Source organism: Homalodisca vitripennis, chromosome 6 (assembly GCF_021130785.1).
Source record: "Homalodisca vitripennis isolate AUS2020 chromosome 6, UT_GWSS_2.1, whole genome shotgun sequence".
NCBI classification, from domain to species: Eukaryota; Metazoa; Arthropoda; class Insecta; order Hemiptera; family Cicadellidae; genus Homalodisca; species Homalodisca vitripennis.
This window is the reverse complement of record NC_060212.1, coordinates 168,509,195-168,523,626: the sequence shown is the minus strand read 5'-3', so window position 1 is coordinate 168,523,626 and position 14,432 is coordinate 168,509,195. Positions and strand designations below refer to the sequence as shown.

The 14,432-nt window shown below is 32.8% G+C and overlaps 1 protein-coding gene across 1 annotated transcript; it reads left to right on the top strand.

The window, feature by feature from the left end:
- Nucleotides 1-2,700: 2,700 nt before the first annotated feature.
- LOC124365129 (transcription termination factor 3, mitochondrial-like) lies at nucleotides 2,701-13,796 on the top strand. The gene is given in 6 exon segments (XM_046821080.1): nucleotides 2,701-3,499; nucleotides 4,997-5,179; nucleotides 8,118-8,241; nucleotides 9,639-9,729; nucleotides 13,460-13,626; nucleotides 13,628-13,796. Coding segments are annotated over 6 exon segments (1,140 nt in total). The 5' UTR covers nucleotides 2,701-3,035; the 3' UTR covers nucleotides 13,739-13,796.
- The last annotated feature ends 636 nt before the right edge of the window (nucleotides 13,797-14,432 follow it).

Below are 14,432 nucleotides of genomic sequence, written 5' to 3'. Positions count from 1 at the left end.
TCACTAATTGGTTCAACTCCATCGTATCATAATGAGTAGTATCATTAAAATTAATATTAAAATCTGCACAGATAAGCACTTCAGTTTATTTAGATGATAAATAAAATAAAAGTTCGTTGAGCTTTTCAAGAAACAGGTGTAACAGATTTGCATCAGGTATTCTATATATACAAATAACTGTTGTGTTTAATTCTGTAATAAATACCGCTGACAGTTCAAAGATATCTACCATACACAAGTTCATAATTTCGGGAATTGGACGACAACTTAAACTATCTTTAACAAAAATAGCAGATCCCCCATGTATTTTTTCCGATCGACAAAATTTGGATACTAGAATGTAGCCCTGTAACCCAATCAAGTCAAGTTGTTCCGCTTTCAACCAATGTTACACATACAATATCACTGTTCTCTGTTGAGGCAAGCATCTCGATAATTTCAACCTTTCCGCAGAGGCCTTGACAGTTCCAAAGGCATACACCTATTTCAGATATACTGCTTCTAGTAATAGGCCTAGGCCTATTTAAAACTCTAGTTCCACTGGCAGTATCTTTAACTTTAAAACCTATGGTATCACTACACCTTTTTGATCCTTGTCCAAAAAAGACGACTGGATATTACCAACATTGTTTGATCGATTTAAGAACCTAAAACGACTAACATATGTTCCATTAGGCCAAAATTCTGGCACAAACACTGTATCCCAGTTTGATATAGGCACACCAACCTTAAATGAGGAATAACCTGGGAAACGGTTTTTTAACTGTGTAACTACATAATCTCCCTTTAACCCTTCATTAAGATAGTTTTTAAGGGAGTCACAAGTAACGTCTGTAGATAATCTCGAGACAAACAAGAATCTATGTTTCTCTACCACATTTAACTTATTAGTCTTGGTCGAACATCCAGTAATATATTTACCTTGTTTCCTGGGAGGTTTTCCAATATCGTTCCTATCATAATGCTGCTTTCTTTTCTTGACAACTTGAAAACCGTCACTACTAGTTTTTAGGTTATGATCAGCAGTAACCCTATTAACTGTGCTTGGTACGTTTTTGTTTGGTTCATTATCCCGAAAATTCGGCAAAATTGGTTGAATGGATTGATGGCTATTTACAGTTTCGCTACCAACCACTACACATTCCTCTGAGACTGATATGTAAGCATCACTTTCATTTCTGTCAAATGAGGCAGCAGAAGGCTTCAATTTATTGAGAGTTATTGTTGACTCATTATCCTTTGTGATTAAACTTTCGTTTCTGTATGATCTGTCCTGATTGCTTATATTACTAGGCCTAATTTTATTTTTAACTGATTTTTTCACTATACTAGAGTAAGAAAAGGTATTGTCATTGTCACTATTGTCAGTCAATAAGAGATCACCTACAGCCTCAGCTTGGTTTGTCAATGCAGATGACAGATTAGAATTTTCCGATAGTAGAAAACTAAGTTCTTTTCTCATCTCAGATTGGTTTTTGGATAAATCACAAATATGGTCTTTTAATATTCTTATATACTCCCTACACTGCCAGCAGTTTATATTTACTTCAGCATCTGAGTTTGCGTTACTAACGTTATTAACCTCACTTTGTCTGCATCCATTGCAAGTCCATGAAAATAATGTACCGTATTTGCTAATAATACGATTCTCATCGTCTGACAGATCCACACAATCAATGTGAAAGTATATACCACAATTTCCCGCACAGCAAAGCTTGTTACATTTATGATTTATTATTTTATTACAAGCACCACACTTCAGTGACTTACTTCTAGATGCCATCACGACTTCGTGCTATATGTTAACAAAAATAGAACACATGTTTCGAGGATCGAAACTATCCCTCCTCCTCGCTTAATAATGTTAAAAAATGAAAAACTAAAAAAATGGTGACTTGCCAAACACTTATCCCTAGCTTGCTTGTAAATAACTTTATCAGCAGCAAATGAACAAAAAGATTACTTAGTGTTAGTAAATGATGTGTAAATGTTTGCTAAATAAATGTCTTTTAGCATCACTGGAGTAATTCACTGTTAATTACAGAACCATAATTTATGTAATAAAAATGTCTTAAAGCTTAAAAATAGCCAAAAGGGTTTCTTTGAATGTTAAGATTATTATTGTATTGTCTGTTTTAGAAAACTGTTAGTAAAGAATACAGATTGTGTTAAATTCAAATTTTGACTTAACAAATCTGAGGTAAGTGGCAAAAATTAAAAGAAAACGCTATTTCTGTATCCTAGGTCATCTTGCACCACTTTAGTGATTAAAATTCAGCATGGAGATTACGGAGAACCAACACGTAACCAGTTAATTAATTCCTAATACTCTTCAACTAATTGAATGACCGGAAGAGTGCCGATGACCGAGCAGTATAAGACGTCGAACTTTGGATATGAGTTAGAGATAACGCAAGTTCAGATCATATCTGTGATCGTAACACTTGGTATCAGTATCATAGGCCTTTACTGTATCCACTTTTTTCATTATGTTTGATCAGATCTTAAAGTATATGTTGAGTATAAAGTATATCTCCGAATGAGGATTATGTAGAGTGGCGACAGATTATATCAAAATACTGTGTTTATATAGAAATAACATATAAATGTTAATACCTGGTAATTTAAGCATCACAGACCATTTTTAAATGCAGGTTGTTGGACTTTTCATAACATTTGCAATCTTTCTAAAAACGCATAATGAAGTAAGCACACTGTAGAGAATAACGTGGTTGCATGGTTTAAAAAGAAGATTGCCAGTCCCCACTGCCTTGACTATTTTGAACCAGGAATAAATACCGACATAACCTCACCTCAATCCAATAACGAAACCGAAAACAAACAAGTTAACTAACCTTACTAACTTAATATTAAGCAGTTATATATTACATTTTAAATGCTCCAGTGTTTCTCATTATGTAAAGGTTTATCGTTATTTTAAAGTGTTTATTATAAAATATATTCCATGGTACATTTTAAATAGATAACAATTATGTGTGGTTAGTGTAATTTTTAAGTTTACATTAGACAGAAGAATGAAATACTTATACCACATAAGATTATGTTTGAAAGCCTTACCAATAAATAAGCATGAAACTCAATCATTGTGTTTTTCTCGGTTACTGTTAGAAAAACGCACTCTAGTTTCAAAATCAAAATTTTTCAGCAGTGCTGTAAAATATATTGACAAACCAGACATTGAAAGATCTTTGAAAGACATTGCGAATAAGATCCACAATTTAGACACAATAACAACAGCAGATGTTGCTCATGTTAAACATAATGAATCAGGTATTTTGGACCCTTACGAAGAAGATGTTTCTGAAATTTCATCTTTCATATCACCATCATTCAATCTTGCGGCTTATGTCAACAAATCACATTCTCTTCAACAGCTTGTGAAATTGGGTGTAGATCTATATAAAGTAGAATTAAAGAAAGATGCTGCCCAATTCATTCTCAACTTAGATTTTGAAAAACATATGAAGTTACATTTGAGGTAAGTAAATCTATGTACTAGCCTATTTTACTAAACCTACCTCACATTATTTGGTGATGTTTTTAATTGAAAGTAGGCCTACTTAATAGCTTACATTTAATATTGACCCAAAACTGATAAAATCTTAATTCGCTGTTAATCAAGGGTAGAATTTATTAAGCATTTAAATAAATATATTATTTCTCACGGTATGTGTGATTTACTCCATATAAAAGAAATATTAGGACTCTTGAGTGAAGTTAAGCCAACATTGTTGGTTTTAGATAAGAATTCACAACATGATTTTGATTTTAAAATAGGCTATATATTGTGTATTTGAGATATCCAATGTCTTAAATGTTTACTTTGCCACTTCACAATATCAAAAGAAAATGCTTAAAAAATACAAAGAAAACAATTAAATCTCGGAAAAGCCAAAAACTAGAATGGGCTGACGCTAATACCTTTGGCTACAGGCACAGGTTCTGGTGCTGCTCCACATTGATGGCCAAGAACAAAACAAATGCTGACGACTAATACTTGAGAGTTAAAAATATTACAAACTTACCTAACCATATTATTATACGTAGCAGAGCAATGGCGGCTTCTGTAGATGTACACAAAGAGTTGAAATTTCCATAATGAAATAAAGGAAATCATTTTAACGCCTTTTATGCCCATTCTGATACAATAATAGTTTTATACTTTAAAGTGCACTCACAACACTAACTTTTACATTGAATATGCAGAAAAAACATCACTCACTAGCGCCACAAAAGAGAAAGAACTATTTTTGTAATGACTTGCAACCAAAACCAAATCCAACCAATTATGGAAAGCATTACTTTGATGCCCTAAGACATTGTGTAAACAGGAGCAAAATAACAAAGAAAAAGTAATAAATGAATAAATTTCACCACGGAGGTAGAAACGATGAATAAATTCCACCATAGAGGTATTATTTGTGGCCTACATGATGAAAAACTGAGAAAAGTACTGAAAATTTTAAAATCACACACACACATGCAATTGGTAGATTTATGTTTCCTACTCAAATTCCCTGTCTTTTTCTCGTGTGATTGTTAACCCTGTCATACCCTCCCCTTATACACCCTTAATCCTCCCTCACCTGAAATCCCGATTCCTTCTTGTCCCGTAGATAGTTGAACTATTTGAGATATAGGCTAATCTAAAATTAAATATGTTAATAATTGCTGTGAAATATATGGTTTGCAACCACATAAAGATTTGTTCAATGTGGCCTAGTCATATGTAGTGTAAGGTTGAAAATTTAATTAAAAACATGATTATAATAAATGATGATGAAGCTGATTAGAAACTTCTCAATAATATTATATTTTATAGAATTCAAAATATGTATGTACATCATTAATACCTTGACTGTTTCTTGTGGTGAAATTGTAAGATACTATCTTAATTAATATCTTCAATATTGTATTTGGAATCATAAAGTTGTTTATTACAAGTTAACTAAGATTGTAAAATGTTTTGTTCCAGATTTTTACACGATATTGGTTTACCAGCGGAGGAATTCGGTAAGTTTATTACTAAGAACCCATTCATTTTCAAGCAACAATTGGATGACCTCCAAGTTCGTGTAAATTATCTGGAAGCGAAAAAGTTTACTACAGATGCAATCACACGAATAGTCACAGCAAATCCGGTTTGGCTTAATTTCAGGTACGTTTTAAAGTGTGAAATATTTATTATTCAGTTTAATTAAAACTTAGAAAATTAAGTTTTATTTGTGCCTATGTACAAGTACACTTAATTTAGGATACAATTCATGATTTGATACCAACACATTTATTTATTTTTAGGCTATTAGTTAAAATATTTAAGATTCTGTATTCAAGCTTTTTTTATATGTAAATCCTTATCTTATGACACAACGAATATTTGTACAAGAGACCTCGCCAAATTCAAATCTGAATTGTCATTGTAGGGGACGATGAGAGATGAAAATGAGCTTAAGATCAAGATGGGAGTTAAGATCAAACATTTTTCAGAAGATGGAAGTTTTTGTCTTGATTGGATGTGATTTGGCATATTATATTTTCCTTCAGATGGCAACACTGAGCAAATGTTGAGTGATAAATTCTGGTGTACTGTTTGATGTAAGACCACATGCATATTTATAGCTTGTGTTATTGTGATGTCATGTTTAAAGCCCTGGAAGACTGGTTTTATTGTATTATAACCTTCGTTGTTGTCAAGATACATAATACGTAGTTTAGCAATGTCGGGAAAAGAATGTTAAATAGACATGAAAGTTGAATAGTAAAGAATTTATTTTGTAGGTATTAATTAAGAATTTTTAGCAATTTTAAGACGATTCCAAGTAAATTTTAAGCATAATTTTTAGGCAAAGCAACCACTAACATGAATTAAAATTCTACAAAAATAAAAATTAGATCTTTAATAAATATAAACAAAAGTAAAAATTAAAAAAAAACACAACTCCAAAACCATTGGCTTTGGACACATTGGATAGCAAATGCTACTGTAATGTCATAGCTGTAATAATATATCAAACATAGAATTTGTTCACATTTTTAGCACATTTTAAGAAAAATAATAAAGATTTCACTCTTTCTTATGAAGTTTATACGTGCTTAGTCCATGTTTCTATAATAAAAGGAGAAGAATCTTACAAATTGTAACCCCAGTCTGATATTTATGTATTTATTTTTGCTACAGTACACTGAAGTTGAATATATAACTAGAAAAAGTATTAGCACTCATACAAAAAAAATTACTTTACAAAAACTGGTGTTTGGTGGGTAATTCTTGTGCAACAATACAGTATTGAGTGCCCTGATTGTTACCAATATCATTTTGGAAAAGAATAAAAACTGCAGAATTTATAAATTGAGAAGAAAATATGGAACACTGTGTAAAAATATGATCTACATACAAGTATTATAACATAATTTACAAAAATAAGCGAATTGTACAGAAATGTAATTTTTTTGTTGATAGGTCAATATAAAATAATGCTTTACATACAAGCCCAACAAGTGTTATATCATAATGATTCCAAATTGGTATCCAATTAAATAAATTGAAAATTATGTCAAAAAATTTTAAATCATACAAATATAACAATTTTGCTAAATAATTTGCAATATTCATGAATGGTATTTTCTCTGAAAACCTATAATTTTATCACATAGCATAGAATCTAAATTTTTATAATACTTTTAGTTACAACAGAAAAAGGAAAAAAGACAGAAAAAGGATTCAGAACCACAGGTCATTTACAACAATGTTTGTTCTTACATGACTTTGATATCTCATAATATTTCAAGGGAGTGGTTGTACAAAATGCTAAAAAAAGCATTCAATAACATCTAATTATTCATTCTAAGTAGATATGATTTTTAATAATCATTACAAACATAATTGATTGTAATTACAAGTTTTTAAATAAGTACTGTATATACTTTTAACCCTCCATCAGGCGCTTAAAAGTAGAAACACCATCAGGCGCTCACGGAGGTTTCCTCCAGGTTAGTGAATAATGGATATCATAGTCTAAACTATTTTTATTTGTTTAAATATTCAACTGATTTAATTACAATGTAATATATTCATTTTTAGAAAATAAATAAAAATTACTCTCTTATGTAATGAATTTCCTAAATAAGAAATTCAAAATTTAAAAAATGTTACTGTTATAATAACAACATGATTTATTTTAAGGAATAATGCAATTAATTGTAAAAATGTTTAACCTACTGTAATAATATATGGAAACTAACTTAGTTTTTAACTTCTTACAAAAACAACTTACTTCAATTCTTGAGATATTATACAATTGTAATGTCAATTATTACTCTAAAATCAAAATTTATTCTTTACTAAAAATTTTTTAAACACTACACAAAGTTTCAAAACATTTTCCTTCTGGTTCTTATAACGACAATGTTCACTCCATAAACAGGTACCGGTGGAATTTAATACAGGTATTCAATTTTTAGATTTTTCTTTTTTAATTTCCTAATAAGTAAGGAAAACTGTGCAAACATAACGTGCTAGTTATAATGTACATAGTTACGTAGATTATGAGTTTATATTGCACTTATACATCACAGGAGAGAACATTAAGATAAGGATTCAGTCTTTACTTTTATATTCCTTTTTCTGTACTGTATCTGTATATTTGTATCAACGTAACATATTGTATTAACTGCCTTTAGGATGTAAATGTGTTTTTACTTTTTCTCTTTTACTGTACAAATTTCGTTTTGTGAAAATTTTGGTAGTTTAGCAGTTTATTTTGTACTGTATTTAATACTCCTACAGTTTAAAGCCAGCCAGCTGACGGTCATTTTGACCAATGCTGTCAAGTGTTTGAAGTTGGGTTCACTGTGGGGACCTAAATGTGTATACACAACTAAAGGGAAAATAAATCACTTTTTCATTTCATTTCATAAACAAAACAATTAGAAGAAAAAATCATATTTTACTCCCAGAGATATTCCCACCAATTCAGTCCTCAATGAAACACTTTCATACTCTTGTTCTTTTGACTAACACCATGTCTGGTTGTTTCTGTTTCAATTGGCATCAGTATATGTTGTGTGGTTATTATTTACTGATTTATATTTTCCAGCACCATAGAAATTGACAAGCGATTGGGATTTTTCCAAAGGACTTTCATTCTGTCAGGAGATGAAGTAAGACAACTGGTAGTACTCCGACCAAGGATAATCACATATGACCTGGGAAGAATAACAGTAAGACTAAGTTATATTTTAATTTATTAATAGCAGAGTCTGCTAGACTGATTGATGTTTTATAAGAAGAGGATTAAGTTACCTAATAGACCATAGATTAGTCTCTGTTTGCACATTAAGTAAGAACACGGTTTTGGTGTTAAAATAATTACAATTTCATTTGCACAGTTCGTCCCGCTTGGATAGTCAGACAGTCACAGATTATTGCGGTCGCTTATCTCTCTTTTGCCTTTGAATTTTGCGTGCTACCTCAGTGACCATTAGTGAGTTGACCAAACCACGCGCGGTATGAACCACCAGTCAGTGTTTTGGACTTAACGCTTGCCTGATAAAAGAAAATTCTGGACTATGGAGGTTATTTATAAAAATACAGGAGTCGTAAAAAAATTTGCACAAAACACTTTTACTCTATGTATTTATTATTTAAACACAGGCTATTTAAACAATATAAATCAGTATATAAGTACAGTAGAAATATTAAATTGCATTTTTTAAGAACAGTACATGATGAAATAAATTTGAATACAGTAGGCTACAGTACTGTACTATTCATGGTTTTTAGTAACTGCAGTGGTATATGGCTGGAAAAAGATCTAATATCTACTTGCTTTTTACAACTATTTTTTTTTTCAAAGTTCATAACTTTGGCTATACTATATTGTTTATTTGACTCAGCAACTTTTACAAACTTGTTGATTGCTTCACTTGCTTCGTTCCAAGATACAACTTTTGTTTCCGAGACTTCTTCATCATCACTTTCTGATTCGTCCTGAATTGGTTTTTGATTCAGAACATTTTGAACTATAGATTCATCACTGATTTATTCAAATGGTGAGAGGTCTTTATTAATCTCTAGCCATTCAACAATTTTGGTGCTTGGAATATTTCTCAGTTCACTCATTTCACTAGTTTTTTCTCTAATCTTTACCAGATTAATTTGTAAGCCTACGTCTTCATCATCTTCAATAGGATCATTCTCATGAGGAACTTCGTCATTATTCATAACACCTGGCCAGAGTTTTCTCCATGATCTTTTAACTGTTTCATTCTGAACATCGTTCCATGACAAAGCTGCAGTAAAAATTGCATCTTTTATGTTAAACAACCAATTCTTGTATAAATTAGCCTATGTACTTGCATTTAAAGTTTTGAATGATGTCTTGGTCCATGGGCTGAATTAAAGGCTAGTTTAGAATTTTGATACTACTTTTATCACATTATGTTATACGAGGTTTATATTATGTATGTCAGGGTATGGAAGTTATGTACTCAAGTAGCCCCCAAACCTGAGGAAGTAACTGAAACGATTGTGAAATCATGTTGAAACGGAGTAAAAAGTATTCTTTATTGTTCTGTATTTGATTGTACACTTAAGAATTAAATTTTGTATATTTCAGGTTAGTTTATATGCTGTAAAGGGAGACATGGGATTTAATGAGGAGGAAGCTAAAGCATTGCTTTTAAAGAAGCCCAAGTTGTATGACATTTGTAAGTAATATTATGCTGTTGTAATTAAACATAAACCAATAGTATTATTCTGCCCATGACTACTGACTACTGAATAATAAACGTATTACTGGAAACATATGGAGCTCCTACATTAGGAAACAACAGATAATTAAAAATAAATGTGTTAAAGTTAGGGGCTTATTAAGGGGCCATTTTTTAAGTGTTTTGTAGTTTTTAAGCCTCTGTGGTTTTAATGAAATTTATTAATTTAAAGTACAAGTTGTTATGTGTTGTGATTTAATTTTGAAAAGTACAGTATTTTACTAGTAAAAAATCTATAAGTTTATGTTTTTAACAAATTGTTCAGTACATATTTATAATTAAAAGTGTACTTACATTGCACGCTCTGTAACATATGTTTTGTTGAGCACATATACTGAACTTGCAGAGAGTGACAATTTCTTTATTAACATATTCTTTGAGAACAGTTACACGTCAAATGGTCAATAAATAAAATTATAATAAATTTCAGCAATTCACTGGAGCAAGTTCATAAACTCATTCTCTGAGTAGAACGGCCGTTCCAGAAGCCATGCTGTGAGTTGCCTCTTAAAGTTTTTTGGCTGTTCCCTCTTGAGGTGCTCTGGAAGGTTGTTGTAATAGAGGGCACCTTTGTAAGAGGGTTTTTGCTCGAACAGGCTCAGGCGATGCTGTGGGATGGTGAAGTTTGCTGCGTGTCTGGTGTTGTGCTGATGTAGGTCTCGGTGTCTTGGCTGTGTTGTTGTAATTGTGTGAATGATGACTTCCCTTATATAAAGTGATACTATTGTGAGTATTTTTAGGTCCTTAAATGACTCCCTGCAGCTGTCCCTGTAGTTTAAGTTGGCTAGGCATCTAATTGTTCTTTTTTGCTTTACAAGTAATTTATCTAAATTGCCCTTTGACGCCCCTCCCCATGCTGCAATACCATATCTGAGGTGCGATTCAAAAAGGGCATAGTAAGCAACTGTGGCCACGTCTGGACTGCATACTTGCTTAATTCTTCTTATGGTGTATAGGCTAGTGGATAATTTCTTGTTAAGCTGATCGACGTGGGGTTTCCAGGATAGTTTGGAGTCAATTATGATGCCTAGGTATTTTGTAGAGGTTTGTGTCTGTAGTCCGGGTAGTGATACATTTGTGTTGTTGCGCTTAGTGGTGAATGTCATTTGTACGGTTTTGTTCTCATTTAGGACCAGATCATTGGAGGAGCAGTAGAGTTTTGTTCTGTGGAAGTGCATGCTGGTTGTTAGTTCTAGCCTTTCTGTTTTTCTGTCGGCGAGAGTGAGTACTGTGTCGTCAGCATACATTATATTGTGGCCTGCTTCACCTATCCATCCAGGCAGGTCATTAACAAAGAGGATGAATAGGACTGGCCCCAGTACTGACCCCTGCGGCACTCCTCTTCTTATACTGGTGGCTTTGGAAAGTGTCTTGTGTTTGGTGTTGTCCTTTGTGTAGGCTATTTCCACATGCTGTGTCCTATTGGAAAGGTAGCTCTTGAACCATTCCGCCGCCATTCCTCGTACACCCAGCCCTTGTAGTTTGGAGATAAGTTGTTCATGGTTCAGGCAGTCGAACGCTTTACTGAAGTCGAGGAAGAGGCTTGTGGCAGTGCATCCTTCTTCAAGTTGGTCTAAGATATATTCAGTAAGTTGGATTATGGCAGTGGTTGTCGATCTGCCTTTGCAGAAACCATGTTGCTGATTGTTAAGGAGGTTATGTTGTTGTAGATGATGTATGAGTTGGGTGAGCGCTATTTTTTCTATTATTTTCGAGAATGTTGAAATTAAGGATATTGGCCTGTAACTGTTTCTTTCTGTGGTTGGTCCACTTTTATATTTCGGGTAGACTTTTGATATTTTTAATTTATCTGGAAAAATGCCTTGTGAGAGTGATTTATTTATCAGTTCTGTTAGGGTGGTGATATTTCATTTTTACAATTTTTGATCATTTTAGCTGATATTTCGTCAATTCCGGATGAGGTTTTAGGCTTTAATGACTGGATGGTTGTTTGAACTTCGTTCAGTGTAACCCGCCTAAATTGAAAAACATGATTTGTTGCTGGTAGGAAATCTGGTATGTTGTTATTTATTGTGTTGTCAAAATCTTTAAGTGTCCTTTCAGCAATTGTTGAAAAGAAATCATTGAAATGGTTTGAAACTTCTGTTGGGTTGTCTATTATTTTATTGTCTATTTGGAGGTTGATGTGGTTTTCCTTGTTTGGTTTGGATTCTCTTTCTCGGTTTATTGTTTGCCACAGAGCTCTAGACTTGTTTTCTGCCCTGTTGATATAGGCAGTGGAGTGTTCTTTCTGGAGCTGCTTGAGATGTTGGTCATATTCCTTTTTACTTGCAGCTGTTTTAGCTTTGTCCTCAGGTTGCCCCGTTAGTTGTTCCTTTCCTAGGTCTTTAACATATACACTTCTCAGCCTAGTGGACTCTTGATCCCAGATCTGTGGCTTTCTCTGTTGTTTGGGTCTGGTTGTTTTCAGTGGACAGGTGAAGTTTAGGATTGACTGCAGTGTGGTGTTGAAGTTATTATAGCCTTCGTTTGTATCCTGAGTTGAGCTTACATTTTCCCAGTGTTGTTCCTGTAATTTTGTTCTGAAAAGGTCTATTGTTTGCTTGTTGATGGTTCGTTTGTTTTCTTTAATATTGCTATTGATAGGTTTTTTTATAGTTATTATTGCTATTTGTGCAGTATGGTCTGATAGTCCTGATTGTGTTACTGAGGTTTCCATATGTTGGGTTTCTATGTTGGAGCATATCCAGTCTATTGATGTTGCTGTGTTATTAGTGATGCGTGTGGGGGGTAGGTTAAGTCTTTTAATGTTAAATGGCATTAGTAGGTCTTCTATTTTTGACTTTTCGGTGTTGTCAGCAGCTAAGTTGTCCACGTTTATGTCACCCATTATGACTATTTGCCTGTCGGCAGTAAGTGCTCTCTCGAGTTGTTCCGAGATGATGGCTGTTGCTGTATCAAGGTTTGCACTTGGGGGTCTATAGACTCCTAGCACCAGTAGCAATTTCTTGTTAAATTTTAGTTCAAAGAGGGCGGTTTCACAAGTCATTTCGGATTCTTCTCCGCTTGTGCATAATAGCGATACTTGTTTTTCTGCGCTTTTTCTTACATATCCCGCCACGCCCCCTTTGACATGATTTTTTCTGCAGAACCCTCCGACAAGTGAGTAGCCTTCTATACATGTGTTTTGTAGATTTTGATTTGACAGGCCATGTTCTGTTATTATCACAAAGTCAGGAGTTTCTTCTTGTAGGTAGTGTGCCAGTCTATCTATCTTACCCGACAACCAATTGATGTTTTGGTGAAGGATCTTAAGGTGTGTTTGGTGGTTTTTGGGTCTTGATTGGAGTTGTAGTTTTTGTGGGGATGGTGTGTGTATTCAAGTGATTCCTTGTGTCTTTCTTTTGTATAGAGCAGTGGATGTTTTGTATAGAGCAACTGTTATGAAGAGTTATTCCTTTTGAGAACTTTTTACTGACTATAAATAAATTAAATAAATACAATTGAATAAATAAAATAGAACTACTTTATTCAGCTGTAACTGGTTATTCTGCCAACATCAAGCTAAAACTGGGGGGTTTATACGGAACTGTGCAGTTTTTAATAGATGTACTTGATTGGGCCAAAAAATTTATTAACCTTTCTGGACAAGAGCCCTTTCCCAATGTATTGTATTCTGTTATGAATGTATTGATTTTTTTTTCAGCTACAAAAGCTTTAAAAGAACGTTTTGATTATGTACACAACATAATGGAAATATCACATGAGCAAATTCTCCAACAACCATCAGTTCTGTTGTTCAGAAACTTCATCGTAAAACAGAGACATGAATTCCTCAAAACTCTCGGCAAAGCTCAGTACGACCCAAAAACTACCAGGATATATCTCCCTTGACACTCTGATACAAGGCAGTGATGTTGATTTTTGTACAAATGTAGCTAAAATCAGCATAGATGTGTTCAATGCGTACCTCAAGACTTGTTAAAATCTGTATTAATATTTTCATATTATTGTTATTGTAAATATATGAGTTTTTATAGTCATTGTGTGATGCTTTTATCCTGTTCCACATTGTCTAGGTAATATGTATTCTTTTGATGATACAACTTAACTGTGGTGGCTCAATACATTTAAAAGAAATCGAAATCATAATGATTAAACACGAAGGGTGGAATAACAGACAAACCACAAGATTTCAGGTATTATGACAATAAAAATCCTATTTAATAATTGCATAATAAAATAAAAACCATCACCATCGCTATTCAAAACATGGCTCTGGGAATAAATACCTGAGGATGTATATTAAAAGTTGACAATTTTTAAAATTATTAAGTATTAAAATTTTTACATATAATTTTTAACATTTACTTTTAAATGTTATTAACATTAATATATGACCATGATACAATTGTATCTAGATACATAAATATATTTAAAACTAATTTTAACATGACTTAGTTTGCTAATTGTCTCAATGACAAATGAAGTATTTGAATTTGAACAAAACTAGCAGATGAACTGTTAAATAGATCTTCTGTAGAAGTAAGGCTACATTTGCTAAAAATATTACAAAGAGTATTAACTATAAAGTAAATCAAGTCATACAAATTCAAGAGATCTAATACAGTGCAATGAATTTGGGAAATAAATAGCCAAATGAGACCCAGAAGATAAAA